Below are 14,818 nucleotides of genomic sequence, written 5' to 3'. Positions count from 1 at the left end.
CTCCCACTTTGTCTTGGATACTCTTTCGAGTTATCAACAGTCACAGATTGCAACTCTTTTCGAGTACAATCACAGTTCTTGGTTTCCGGGAGTGGGACATGAACCCACAGCCCTCTGATTCAAAGGCGAGGGTGCTATGAACTGAGCCACAGCTGACACCTCCACTTTGTCTTGGATACTCTTTCGAGTTATCAACAGTCACAGATTGCAACTTCTTTCGAGTACAATCACAGTTCTTGGTTTTCCAGGAGTGGGACATGAACCCACAACCCTCTGATTCAAAGGTGAGGGTGCTATGAACTGAGCCACAGCTGACACCTCACTTTGTCTTGGATCCTCTTTCGAGTTATCAACAGTCACAGATTGCAACTTCTTTCGAGTACAATCACAGTTCTTGGTTTTCCAGGAGTGGGACATGAACCCACAACCCTCTGATTCAAAGGTGAGGGTGCTATGAACTGAGCCACAGCTGACACCTCACTTTGTCTTGGATCCTCTTTCGAGTTATCAACAGTCACAGATTGCAACTTCTTTCGAGTACAATCACAGTTCTTGGTTTTCCAGGAGTGGGACATGAACCCACAACCCTCTGATTCAAAGGCGAGGGTGCTATGAACTGAGCCACAGCTGACACCTCAAATGGTGAATTCTGGCTCTCAGAACAAGACCTGCTAGTAACTCTTTCGAGTTATCAACAGTCACAGATTGTAACTCTTTCGAGTACATTCACAGTTCTTGGTTTCCGGGAGTGGGACATGAACCCACAACCTTCTGATTCAAAGGCGAGGGTGCTATGAACTGAGCCACAGCTGACACCTCACTTTGTCTTGGATGGTGTCAAGCTTCTTGAGTGTTGTTAATGAACCAATTTCCATAATGATTAAAGGAAGGAATATTAAGTGGAGCCACCCCCTCTGCCTACACCCACCCTCTTTAAATCACATGAGGCCCTATTTGTAGCCATCACTGTTTTGTGCCTATTGATGCACCAAACTGCAATTGCAATTTTCTTTTGCAGCAGACCATACTTCTCACCTCTTTTCAAAGGGATCAGTTTGTATCCTGATTACTTATTTCGACATAGACCCAAACAACAGATCGAATCCTAACTCAGGAGCTATTCTCAGCACAACGGAATCCATTAAGGAGGGTGGATTCCAGTTTCCATGATGGTATTCTGATAAACACATCGCCAATTTGCAGAGGAATAATATACTCCAATCAGTCCACTTGAATTCAAGATTTTAATAAATAAACTGACCCATTTTAAACACTATCCTGTGGCTTGTTTTATGGGTGCTATGTGGTCAATCTGATAAAAGTCTGATCAAATAACTTTATACCTGCATCATGAATTTATAATTAAATGTCACTCTCAGAAGAGTTCTTTGAAACATTAATGATTGGGTAAGAATTGAATATTGTAAGTCTTTGAAAATAATGTATTTCCTTTATTCCCCAGTAATGTTTCTCCTGTGCTGTCTTTTACTCTTCATTGGGTTACAGTTCCATAGCCATCCTCTGTTATCTCATCAAAATGATCATTCTTCATATCACCCTGGCCCAGATATTCTACTTTGTGAATTTGATGTGGATTTTCACCAGTGTTGTTCGTGTGCCTTCAAATTGTGCACATATGGCCTGGCCTACGTTAGGGAGTCCAGCCAGGATGCGGGCAGGGATTGGCAGTGCCAGGCCTTGGTGATTAGCTGTGACTTGTAGTCTCCAAATGGCCAGTAAAAGGTTAAAACAATTTTGTTAACTTCTCCCCGCCATTCTCGGTTCCATGGTCGACTGGTCAGGCTTTTTGCTGTAGAAAATAAAATCAGAACCGTCCCTCTGTTGCCATAGCAACTCCAGGTACCAGAGTAAAACACCGAGTACACATAGGACATGTAGAATTGAGCACGGAAATGTAACACACCCCCGGCCCATTTCCAGCTGACACTCATCCCAGTTACATTAGGAAATTGGTGAAGATGCAGAATACATTCCATCCCATTGATTCTCAGCTAGCTATTCAGTCCCATAGTCTAGCCCAGACCTCTCCACTAAAACGCACATACTTCCACTTCCGACAGTCATCTGGATAGCTCAGCCACTCACTGCCTTAACCAGCTAAGCCATTGAGAAAGCTTGATTATCCCATATTCTATACAATCAGAGATGGTGGAAAACAGTTTGGAATATTAGAATTCTAAATAACTAGAGTGAATATGAAGAGGTTTGGCCCTTTGGAATTCTACACAATGGAAGTGAATAGAAAAGAGATTGAAATTCTATGCAATGAAAGTGGTTGGGAGGCATTTGGAACATTGAGAAATTATGTGAATATATAAGCATACAAAAACATTGGTCAGAAAAATACCAGATGGTTCATCTAGCCCAGCCCATGCAGTTATATTGCTTTATGCATGATGTTGAGAGATTCCCTATCCCTGAAGTTCTTTCATTAACATTATTCTTTATTCTCCACATAGTTCAAAGAATATGCAGCCAAGTGAGAGCCCAAACCAACACAATACAATACAAATTAAATTATTTTACAAATATATAAAAGATGATTTTCATTGCAGAAATTTTATGTATTTATAAGGAATCTTCTTAATTAAAAGATCATTAACCATTTGCATTTGTCACAAGATAATGGAATCTTTCACAATAGTGAAATTCCATTATTTGCCATTTCCAAAACATAAAAATTCAACCATTGGATTTTAGCCTTAAATTACTAGGATGATCTCTCTGTTCCCAATGCACAGTTATATGAGACCTTTAGAGACTGAATTAAGTGGCCCAACAGCAATTGTTGCAGTTCTGCTTGGATACTCAGCAGATACGTGAGATGGGAAATCACCAAGAGCAAGAATTGCATTTTGACATTGACGCCATATGTTACCCTGTCCACCTGGCAGAAGGAAGAGGCTCAATGGTTTCTCAATTCTGGCCTCTTGGGCATCTTAACTTCCTTCACCCCACCACTCATGGCTGTGCCTTCATCTAACTCGGCTCTGAGCTCTGCAATTTATTTCCGAAACCTCTCTACCTCTCTCCCCTCAAGGCACTCCTTAAAATCTACCACTTGGACAAGCTTTTGCTCACCTGTTCTAACATCTCCTTATGTGATTTGGGTTCAAATTTTGTTTGAGTATGCTATTGTGAAGCACCTTAGGGCATTTTACTACATTAAATGCGGTATTTAGATACAAATTGTTATTGTTACATGGTGTTAACATAAATGAAATGATAGACTTTCTTGCCTGATGATAAAATTATTGCTTTAGTTTTTAATTTGCCCATTCCTTCTTCCTACATGGCCTGGTACATGGTTGTTCTGTACAACATGTGCCCAGCATTAAGCACTGCCCTGTGAACATTGCTTTTTTCGGATTTCTATTAACTGGGATTTTGAGGCTTTTGGCAATTTCTGAGAAACAAGATGCTGGGTGGCAGATGATGGACAAATGGAAAGGGTTAGTGACCATTTTTCTCACTATTTGATTTTTCTATACATATAAATAACAATGACCATTTTGCCATCTCTTTGATGAGATAGAAATTATTTCTTCGGTGATCTCCACTGGTTCATATTATTGGTCATAATTCTTCCAACCACAAGCATTCTTTCCAAATTTATAGACCAACCTGCGGCCGTCCACTCTCTCCAGGATCTCCCGTTTATAATAATATCTGTGTCATACAAAAAAGGACCATATCAATGAGTGCAGTTGTCTTAATGTCATATACACTGGATGTGGAATTGCAGAGTGATCTAACTTGAATTACTTCTTAAACTTGCACGAATGATCATTCATTTTAACAGGCTTCAAGGAGCTGGATGGAATTGTACTGATCAAAATTTAACAAATCACAAAATAAAACCTCCAAGTACATATATGCAGGCCCATGCTGAGCACGTTTGGATGCAGGGGAGGTGTATTTGAGGTTCACTTTGTCATACAGTTCACTTCTTTCCATTGAGACATGGACCCTTGCAGCATTAGGTAGACTTCAATTTCTTTGAATTTGACAGTGTACAAGTTTTCCCTGGGTTCTCCCAGCGTATATACAGAAGAAGAGGCAGCACAGGCATGATGGGCCGAATGGCCTCTTTCTGTGCTGTAGGATCCTATAAAATGGTGGAGGAATTTCTGTTACATAAAGATCAGTTCACATCTAGAATTCAGAAGTTATATTCTATCAGCAGGGGAGTTGGAGAGGTTGATTTTAGCCTTGAGCTTGTTGACAGAAGCTTCAGAAAGCATTGCCTTTACATGTGTAGTTTTCATATTTCCTTGATGATAATTCAGTGCCAAGGTGTACTATGCTACTCTGTCCTTTGCACATCATAATATATGCTCCCAATACAGTAGATTGTACAGCTCCACAACAATTTCTATAAATCCAGGGGAAGCGGGAATATCCCAGTGTGCTCTAATCAGTCCTAGGTCATATTATCATAGTCACTGACTGAAGTGGAGCTCACTTTGTCTACCTCACCCACCCCCATAAAAGCTATTGGTGGGAAACGAGAGGGAAAGCCCAAGTGATAAGAATAGAAATTCATTGGCTTGTGATCTGATTGTGTAAATTAAAAGGTAAAAGTCCATGCGTAATAACAATAGATGGTTAAAGCTGTAATTTGGTGGTATAAAGATGTATTATTAAGTATAGATTAAGGGCTGATCTAATTCAGGTGTTTAAGATTATTAAAAGATTTGATACGGTAGATAGAGATAAACTAATTCATGTGGTGGGACAATCTAAAACAAGAGGCCAAAACCAATGCTTCCTCTAAGCTGCACAAATACTCAGTCGTGAAGGAACCTGAGCGTCCCGACACAGGCCACGCACAAGTTGGTCCCTTTAAATAAACACGGCCAAGATTTTATGGCATCTCCGGGTGGGAGGGGCCCTAAAATCCTCCTGGCCCATGTATGTGCAACCATGCCAAAAAAATTTAAAGAGGCCATGCACTTAAAATTGCCTGCGCACTCTGAAAAACATTGCAGGGAACATTGGCTGAGACTTTAATATTAAAGCTAGGCTGTTCAGGGGTGATGTCAGGAAGCACTTCTTCACACAAAGTGTGGTGGAAATCTGTTGAGGTTATGAGTCAATTGATAACTTCAAAACTGAGATTGATATGGTTTTTTGTTTGGCAAGATTATTAAATGCTACGGAACGAAGCTGGGTAGATAGAGTTAAGGTAAGGATCTGCCATGATATCCTTTGAACTATTAGTAGCCTACGAAACATTGATCCAGTCAGGTTCCTATCTATACTTGTGCTTCATATGTGTAGTAGTAGGGTCTGGTATATACAGGGTTACTGTGGGACTGAGTACAGTACTGCCCACACAGTGATATAAGAAGGCACATGACCCAGAGCCAGGGTCAGTCGAGAGATGGACAGAGATGTATAAACACCTAGGATGGAATCAGCTCCAGACCTGTATCCTCTACTGTAAATATGTGCGTAGTTATGAGTTGTTAAGAAAGACTCGCTGTTAATATACTCAAGACTACAAAGCCTCTTCATGGTGTCCGAAACAGATTCTTCATGGTGGCAGCATCAGGATCCAAACCCTCATCCTCACAAGAATGCTGAGAAATTAAGATAAATGACACCTTCAACGGATTCTGCACTGAACCTAACTCCCAGCTGAAGCTACAGATGCTCAGAGAACTCACCAGATAGAGAAAAGGAAAAGTTCCAGAGAAAGAGAGCTTGGAAGCAAACAAGAAAGGTAGAAATTTCACTCAAACAAGAAATGGTAGAACTTTCACTCAAACAGAAGATGCAATTGAAGCAACTTGTTGCTAAACCCAATTCTAGACTCTGAGACACAACAGGTGGCTCCCAAGTCCAGCAAAACAAAAATCATTAATAATTAATTTTGCCCACTCCAGGTACCTTGCAACCGTCCAAGTTCGGAAACAGCAAGCCAGCGGCTCTTTCCCAAGAGTCCCGACTTATAACACAATACCGCTGAATGGATTAAGTCAGCAGCCAGCTGATCTACACTGCCATTGCGCTCCCTTCTTCAGGCAATTTTGAAAAGCACACCAAAAATCGGCAAGCGTGGGAAGATCCTTTGTTCAGCAGTAACCAGTGACACCATCTTGGAAGCCTGTAATCTCTTAAAGCTGTACCCACACTTTTTAAAATGATCAAAAATGGATCACGATTCCACACTTCCAGCTGCACTGGAATTCACCCTTGGCCCAGACCAGTCACAGAATTAGAGTCTTTGGAGGAAAAGATTTTTAAGATACAGGGTTGCTGTAGACTTCAGAAAAAAATCTGCAGGCCTGCAAGCTAGAGGCTGTCTTACCTTAGACAAGGCAATACCGCTACTTAAACTGTCTGAGCTACGTGAGCAATATGGGACCACTCTGAGTGGGGTGGGATGGGGGGTGAGAGCACTTCATGGGGCAGAAACCAACCCTCAGTCCACCCTTTCAAGTCACAAAAATGCAAGGACCACCCGTCAGGGAAAGCAACCCCTGAACCGCCCAGCAGAGCAACCTTGCCAGTGCTGTGGCGCAAAGCATCTTCACAGAAAAGATCAGTGTCCTGCGAGCTCACCCAATGCTTCCACTGCAACCCAACCAACCGGGATGCTTTGGTAAGCTGTGCAAGTCAAAACTCCAGCACTGCACAGACTGCCCAAAGGCATTCCACGAAGTCGAGACCAAAAACCCTGAGGACACACAACCATGCTTCTTGAGTGAGGTTAAAGATTGTGGTTCTTCATTTAGGAATGCTGACATTCCTGGTAAATGGACATCTAACATATTTTATATTTGATTTAGATACCACTGTGACAGCCCTGACAGATGAGGAACCATGGCTCAAAGACCTTTGGATTCAAACGACAGACTCTCAACTGTCTGGAGCAGGGGGAGTCCGACTCCCGTTCATCGGCATCATCCTTGAACCACTGAGGTATGGCAATAAATAGATCTTTGAGCTGATGTATGTCATCCACAATCAGCCTTTCTCTCTTGATCTTCTCCCGTTGGCGGAAGATGTCAAGCCTACCACAGTCGTTAACCAGCCAGAACAGCAGGGTACTGAGGCCTCAAATACTAAAGAGTATCCAGACACTGATTTCACTGCAACCATGCTTTTCTTTTTTGCGGAACAGGTTTGTCCATCATCATTCCAGGTCCTGGAAAGCCCCCAGTGGTCGGTCCAACCTACCGCACATGAGATTACCAAAGCATCTCTGGTGGAAGTGGTACCAGAGAAAGATCAACAGTTAGAGAAGCTTCTGTCTCTAACTACGATGATGGTACAGTTGGTAGACACACCAACCACTGTGCACACACGGCACCTCCCAGCCAGTGTGCTGGAACAACAAGGGATTTTTGAACCTGGTAGCAGTTGAACACCATCAGTAGCAAAAAACAGAGGCGAACAGACTATTCAATCTTCTTCTCAACATGGAAACGCCCCTCCTCAGCCTCAGAGAACTTCCCAAAGGTCCAAATGGAAAAAGAAGAAAAAAAGGCACCACCAAGCAGGTGAATGCCATTTTGATCCACTCCGCAAGAAACAATCAAGAGTAACAGTAAACATGCATCGCCAAACCAGCCAGAACAGCCAATTGTGGTTTAACATCAAGCAATAGAAGAAATCGGTGAAACCATACCCAAATGCCAGACCAACATCCAAGCTAACAACAAGAACCAAACCAGCAGAGCTTACCAGTCTCCTGACAGAACAACGAACAAGATGTGGAGGGGTTATAAGGCCTCAAGACCGCCTGAACCTCTAACTTCAAGGACTAGAAGGGGGGAGATGGGGTAGCGAGAATGTTCTAATATTAATATTGTAATAGCAAAAATGTTAGAGTAGCATTAAGGTTGTAACAATAAGGTTGACACACAAGACTTATCACAATGTAAGACTTCAAGTAAGCTAACGTAACTCTATATCCATGGGATAAAGCTTTGGTGGGGGGTGGTGGTGGTGTAGTAGTAGGGTCTGGTACATAAAAGGTTAATGTGGGACTGAGTACAGTTCCACCCACACAATGATGTAAGAGGGCACATGACCCAGAGCCAGGGTCAGTCTAGAGATAGACAGAGTTAAGTAAAGACCTAGGATGGAGTCAGCTCCATATATGAACCCTATTCTGTAAATATGTACATAGTTATGAGTTGTTAATGAACACTCAAGACAATGAAACAGGATTCATGGTGTCTGAAGCAGGATTCTTAAGTATGCGTATGAAGCATAAGGAACAAGTTAAATGAATTGCAAGAGCAAAGTCAACTTGGAGAATATGACATGGAGACCTTTATTGAGATATAACTGCATGATGGTCAGGATGGGGGGCTAAATATGCCAGGTTTTAAGGTCTACAGGAAGACAGGGAAAATGGTAGATTGGGAGCAGTAGCCTTAGTGACAAAGAATGAAAATCACTTAAATAGTGAGAAAGGATATGTCAAAAGATAAGCAGGCAATGAAGTGTTTATGGGTAGAATTAAGAAATAGAAAAGTATTTAAGACTGTAGTGCGAGTTGTATATAGGCCTCTTGGTAACAGCTGTGAAGTGGTAGACTGTATAAATACAGAAATTAGTCAAGCAAAGGCATTGAGGTTTTAATGGGGGATTTTAGCTTTTGTCAAGATTGGTATAAGCAGACTGCCTCATGTCAGGAAGGTATGAATTTCTTGACTGTGTTCAGCACAGTTTTCTGCAACTTTATGGGAAGAATTTTCACGCTGATGAGCGGGGGTGGGGCCCGCTCGCCAACACATAAAATGACACATGGTGACCTCGGGCGGGTGCCCCGACGTCATTGCGCTTCATTTAGATTTTGGCTGCACTCCCGCCGAATTGTCAAAGGCCTATTTAGGCCATTTAAAACCTAATTAAGTCAATTAAATGAGCTGCCCGTCCAAGCTTAAGGTTGGCGGGCAGGCGAAGAGCCCAGGTGGCCTTCGCATTTTTCAAATGTTTTAACATCTAATAAAAATTTATACTTTTATTCTTTGACATATCCCAGCTCATGTGATAGTGTCACATGAGGGGATGTGTTTTAAAAGTGTTAAAAACCTTTATTTAAAACTTTAGCACTGAAACAAATCCCCCTGAGGCACAGAGGTGCCTCAGGGAGATGCACGTGAAAGGGTGCAGGGAACCTCTCAGGGGAATTCCACCCCCACCCCCCCCAGCACCCCACCCCCACCCCCCCGCCCATACAGGGAGCGCAGTGCTTCCAGGCAAGCGTCATGCTGGGTGGGCCTTAATTGGTCGCCCACGTAAAATGGCAGTGCGGCCCCAATCAGGGGTGCCAATCGGGTTCGCGCCCGCTTCCCCTGCCCCCACACAACCCCCCGATAGGGGGAAATTTCTGGCCTATGTCCTAGAAACAACAGAGGGCTAGGCCATTTTAGATTTGGGAATGAGTAATGAGTCAGATTTTGTAAACAGACTAACAGAGCGTGAATATTTATCAAATGGTGATCATAATATGTTCAACATGGCGCTTGAAAAGGAAAAACACAAAACTGCTGTCAAGATTCTAGATTTAGATAAGGCTGACTTCAATGCAATGAGACCGAGAGCAGATTTTTCCGTGCCCATTGGCATTGAGCATCATGGCGGTCATGAGCGGGCAATACGGTGGGAAGGCCAAAAATTAGTTTCATGATGTCATGAAACCAGTTTGTACTTGTTTGCCCTGCAATCGTCCAAATGTGATTGCACGCCAACGTGTTTCACAACAGCACGTAAGTGACGTGCACCTTGCGAGCTGCATTTCGCTTAGGACTTCGAGGTTTGTTTGCCTACCTGGCTTCGGGCAGCACTCACGGTCATTAGCCCCAGGCTTCACAGACAGCACCACATCATTTTTAGGGGGGCTCACGGGCAGATCTCTGCTTATGAGACCAACCATAAGGCGGGGGTGGCTTTTCAATGGTTGCAGGGCTAGGGCTTGGTTGGGGAAGAAGGTGAAGTGGCCTCTGGCAAGGGAAGATGCTGCAGGGCTAGGGCTGTATTGGGGAAGGGGGTATCCCAGGGTGTGGGTGGGGACACATGTTGACCTGTGCAACTGGTATCAAGAGGGTGAGGGCTGAGGAGGCAGTCTCCAGAGGAGATGAATCCAAATGGAGATGTGAGAGAGTGAGTGGTGATGTCCCTTGAGCTGGCAGTGAGTGAGATGCCAGTGAATGTGTGATGGGCTTGTGAGTGTGTGATTTTAGAGTGACGAGATGGTTGCCTTACCCTGGCGGCATGGATAAGACCTGCACTGGTTGGTGAACCTCTTCTGTGCAGCATTGGCACTGACCACCACTGCCACCGCCTCCCAGCAGGAGTGGTGACACTGATGGGCCTCCTGCGGCCAGTGTGGGGGTAGAGGACATCATGGTGGGCTCCAACTGTGTCCAGAAGGTGTCCCAGCACGTCCCACTGAATTGGGGGGCTGCAGTCTTCTTGCCTTCGGGGTCATGTTGTCTGTGCAGCCTGGGCTGGAAGCACTAAGAAGTGTGCGTGCGTGCATGAGGAAGCAGCAAGGTGATGGCATGGCGGGTGAATCGGAGGCTACCCACCAACGAAATGGCATGTTTCCCAGGAATGCATGATTAATGTATTGGGCCAATAAGGTGTGAAAACCTGCTTTTGCGGCCAACGCGTAAAACATCCTTTTTCCTGCCCACGACTGCACTTAGTGCAAATCTGGGACGATTCTGCCCAGAGACTATCCACAGTAAACTGGGCAAAACTGTTCATGAGTAAAAGCTACACAAGAGGGAGGTGCTCTTGGAACTGAAGACATATCATTGACCTGGTTAGGAAATATTTCGAGTGACAAGCAATAGAGAGATAAAGGACAAGAACTCTAATTGGCTTTCCCCAACAAGAGGAAGCACTCTCTCTGTATCCACTCTATTAAAACCTTTCCTAATTTTAAATTCCTCTATCAGGTCACCCCCTCAGCCTTAAGAGACCCAGGCTGTTAATCTTTTTCTGACATGTACACCCTTGCATTTCTGGTATCATCCTTGTAATTCTTCTCTGCACTCTCTCCAGGGCTCTATATCCTTTTTCATGATATTGGAACCAAGATTGCACACAGAGCTCTAAGTGTGGTCTAATCAAAGTTTGATACAGGTTTTATATAACTTCCCTACTTTTCAATTTTCTCTCTCTCGAAATAAAGCCTGGTGCTTGGTTTCTTTTTTTAAGACGTTACTAACCTGTGGCACAACTTTTAATGATTGACAGTTTTGTACTCTGAGATCCCTTTGTTCCTCTAACCCGCCTAGACTTGGACCTTCCAAATAGTTAGTGACCTACCCTTCCCACCAAAAGGTACTACCTCACTTTTATCTGTGTAGAGTTTCATTGGCCAATTTTTTGCCGATTTGGAAGTATAGGGGTGGGTGTTTCATTTGCATCCTATTTTTTTAGGAATTACATTGTGGATCCAGAACTTTTAAGTTTGTTTTTGAACATGTCATGCAGATACAGTAAATAAAATATTCTAATCTTATAACTAACGAATTATCACCAACCTAATCTGCTTCCGAACCTTTTGTCAGCTTTGCATATTTCACAACCAATTTGTAACATTGAGGCAATGTGTTTTATAAATTATGAATCAGATTGTGAAACGTTTACCATGTATTAAAGCAGCACATGAAGGGTCCAGATCTTCTGGTCTCCGGATTGTCAGAGATCAGACATGCTAGCCCAGAAGTCCCAATGCGCTGACGTATATGGGAATTTCCCAGGAAGTTTCAACTTCTGAAAGGCAATTCCCCTGTTCACCAGGACCCTCCACGAACGTCTCCGACTCTGACTTATAGTCAGAGACTTCGGACAATTCTGTGGGACTTACCTGAATAGTTACCGAGGAAATAGCAGACAGAAAATAGTCTAACTCCTGGCGTTGGAGGCAGTTCAGAGGAGCTTTATTAGATTGATACCTGGAATGAGTGGGTTGTCTTATGAGGAAAGGTTGGACAGACTGAGCTTGTTTCCACTGGAGTTTAGAAGAGTGAGGGGTGATTTGATTGAAGTATACAAGATCCTGAATGGTCTTGAAGAGGCAGAAGGTGGAAAGGATGTTTCCTCTCGTCGGAGAGTCCAGAACTAGGGGACACAGTTTTAAAATTAGGAGTTGCCCTATGAGGACAGGGATGAAGAGAATTTTTTTCTCTCAGAGGGTTGTGTGACTTTGGAATTCTCTGCCTCAGAAGGTGGTGGAGGTGGGGTTATTGAATATTTCTAAGGCAGAGGTAGATAGATTCTTGTTAGGTGAGGGGATCAAAGGTTATTGGGGTTAGATAGGAATATGGAATTCGAAACACAAGCAGATCAGCTGTGATCTTATTGAATGGCAGAGCAAGCTTGAGGGGCCGAATGGTCTACTCCAGTTCCTATTTCTTATGTTTCTTATGTTAACTACTCCTCCTGACCACCATACTACCTTCTGAACCCCTGACTACCCACCCCGACCACTGACTACCCCTCGGCCAGACCTGACTACTCCCAGACCTAACTACCCCACCGAACTGACTACCCTCAACCCAACTACCACTTCACCTCCTGCCACCTCATCCTAACTGCCACCTCGCCCACCTGCCCCCTAAACACCTGCCACCTCACCCACCTGCAACCCCACGCACCTACCTACTTAGCTTATCCAACCTTACCCACTTTCCTCACCCACTCTACCACCCTGCCACCCTACCCATTCATTCGCATTCACTCATCCATTCACTAACATTCACACTGGACCATTAAACTTACCATATGGCAGCTTGCGCTGTAAAAAGGGGGCCTGTCTTGCCTCCCCCCTGATGGTACAGCTGCTGTGCTGGAGTTCTTTCAGGGACACTGCGCTCTGCATTTCTGGAGATGCCGGGCTCAGATGAGCAGCAAGAAATGTGGAGCAGCATCGAGGCATGGAAAAGTTCGCATGGAGCCGCAATCTGCTGACGATTTCCACTTTGCCATAGTGTTAAACCAAGATGTCATAGCTCAGTCTTAATCTCATACAGTACATGGTAACTAAGTTAATACTGGCAACAGCTGTGTTTACATTGTGAAATCTTCCCATTCCTAAAGCTGCCACCCCATTATTCCCCTTCACTCCTATCACGGCTGTGGGGACAATGTGAAATCTCCCCATTCATAAACCTGACCAATGCCAGGTCTGTTCTGGAGGGAGTATTCTTATCTTGATTTCACTGTGCAGCCTAAAATTGCTGCACAGGTTGATGTTTGATGTGGGGGTAAGAATTCTCAGAGCAGTGCTAATCCTGAGCACGTAGCACTTTCACTGACATTACAACATACGTCACTCAGACCTACATTCTTGCTGAAGGGAGAAGATGGGGTGTGATTTCTAGTCTGTGGTGAATGCGCTAGTGTCCTGAGCATTGCATTCTTGTTGGTGGCATTGGGGATATGAGCCCACATTGAATATTAGGGCTGGGGAGGATCTGGAGTGGGGGCTTTTATATCTAAAATGCATAAATGAATGAGACAAACTGATTACAGCAGGTTCCTACCTCATTGCACGGCTCAGCTTCTCGTAGGTCATGCTGCTGTTGTTTTTTTTCTTCCCCCAGAGTTGAGCCACAGCTTCCGACTTGAGGAAACGGAAAACCCCTTCTGATCTGTCCTCCCACTTTAGCAGTCCAGGGTTCTTGTTTGAATCCAGGAGGATGTCCCGAATAAACTCCCACAGGTGCGTCCCTCGAGGTGCTGAATAGAAAAGTACATAGAATAACTGAAAGAAGGAAAGACCTGCATTTATATAGAAGCTTTCACAACTCCAGATCATTCAGAAAGCCTTTTAAAGCGTAATCACTGCTGTAGGAAGCATGCAGCCAATATACGCATAGCAAGCTCCCACAAGTAGCAATGTGATAATGAACACATAATCTGTTTTTATGATGTTTACTGAAGGATAAATATTGGCCGGGATATCAGGGATAGCTCCCCTGCTCTTCAAAATAGTGCCATAGGATCTTTTAAGCCACCTGAGGAGGCAGACGGGAGTCTTGGCTTAACATCTCATCCCAAGGAAATGATAAATGTTGAGTCATCATATGTGACTGTAAGTAGTGGTTCAATTTAGGTTGCTAGAACATAAAAAAGGAGTTAGATGCATTTCCATTATTGAACCTATGTGGTGGATGACCTGTTAAACACAAAATTATAACTAGTCAGAGGAAGGTCCACAAGACACTTGGAAGAAAGATTAGCTTGTGATTTAGAATCCTGAATGGACTGAAGCCTAGGCAACGATCAATGATTCCTCTAAACTGCTGGTGTGGCTGTGCATCAATCTGGAAGATTCGGCCCCTTTAAGTTACCGTGTGTGTGGTTACACAAAAGGTTTGAAGGACCTGTGCGCTTCAATGACATAACAAAAAAATTAGAAGGGATGTTGGCCATGATGTTATATCTGCAGCTTGCATAGTCCCTCTTGTCTTATTACCACTTGAGAAGGAGTGCACTCACTCCCCTCTATTAAACTTCCTTGGTTGGTCACAACAAAGGTTTAAGTTTCTACTTCACAAGGATATGCCTTTCCAAATCAGAATGTATTTAACTATTTAATCTGTGAGCAATAAGGAGCCAATCAAATAAGATTTTCCTAAGTCAAAGAAAGAGTAAATTTTTTAACCACTAAACCTGACGAAATTAATAAAAATGCAACGTCAGGCATTCAATCCTCATACAGCCATTAGGGCCCATTCACATACACACACACACACACACACACGTATCAGAAATAAGGGCAGTTAGAGTCCAATAAAAAAGGCTAAAGAATTTA

The 14,818-nt window shown here is 43.6% G+C and overlaps 1 protein-coding gene across 1 annotated transcript in view; it reads right to left on the bottom strand.

The window, feature by feature from the left end:
* Positions 1-1,269: 1,269 nt before the first annotated feature.
* ehf (ets homologous factor) overlaps positions 1,270-14,818 on the bottom strand; it is a 91,654-nt gene continuing 78,105 nt past the window's right edge. The window contains exons 8-9 of the mRNA XM_078547851.1: positions 13,545-13,740; positions 1,270-3,690 (exon numbers count right to left, since the gene is read on the bottom strand). Coding sequence (XP_078403977.1) covers positions 3,591-3,690; positions 13,545-13,740 — 296 coding nt within the window. The 3' untranslated portion in view covers positions 1,270-3,590. The remainder of the gene's footprint in view (positions 3,691-13,544; positions 13,741-14,818) is intronic.

This window comes from Cetorhinus maximus, chromosome 9, assembly GCF_964194155.1.
Source record: "Cetorhinus maximus chromosome 9, sCetMax3.hap1.1, whole genome shotgun sequence".
Taxonomy (NCBI): domain Eukaryota; kingdom Metazoa; phylum Chordata; class Chondrichthyes; order Lamniformes; family Cetorhinidae; genus Cetorhinus; species Cetorhinus maximus.
Note: the sequence above shows the minus strand (reverse complement) of the source record. Positions and strands in the feature narration are given on the sequence as shown.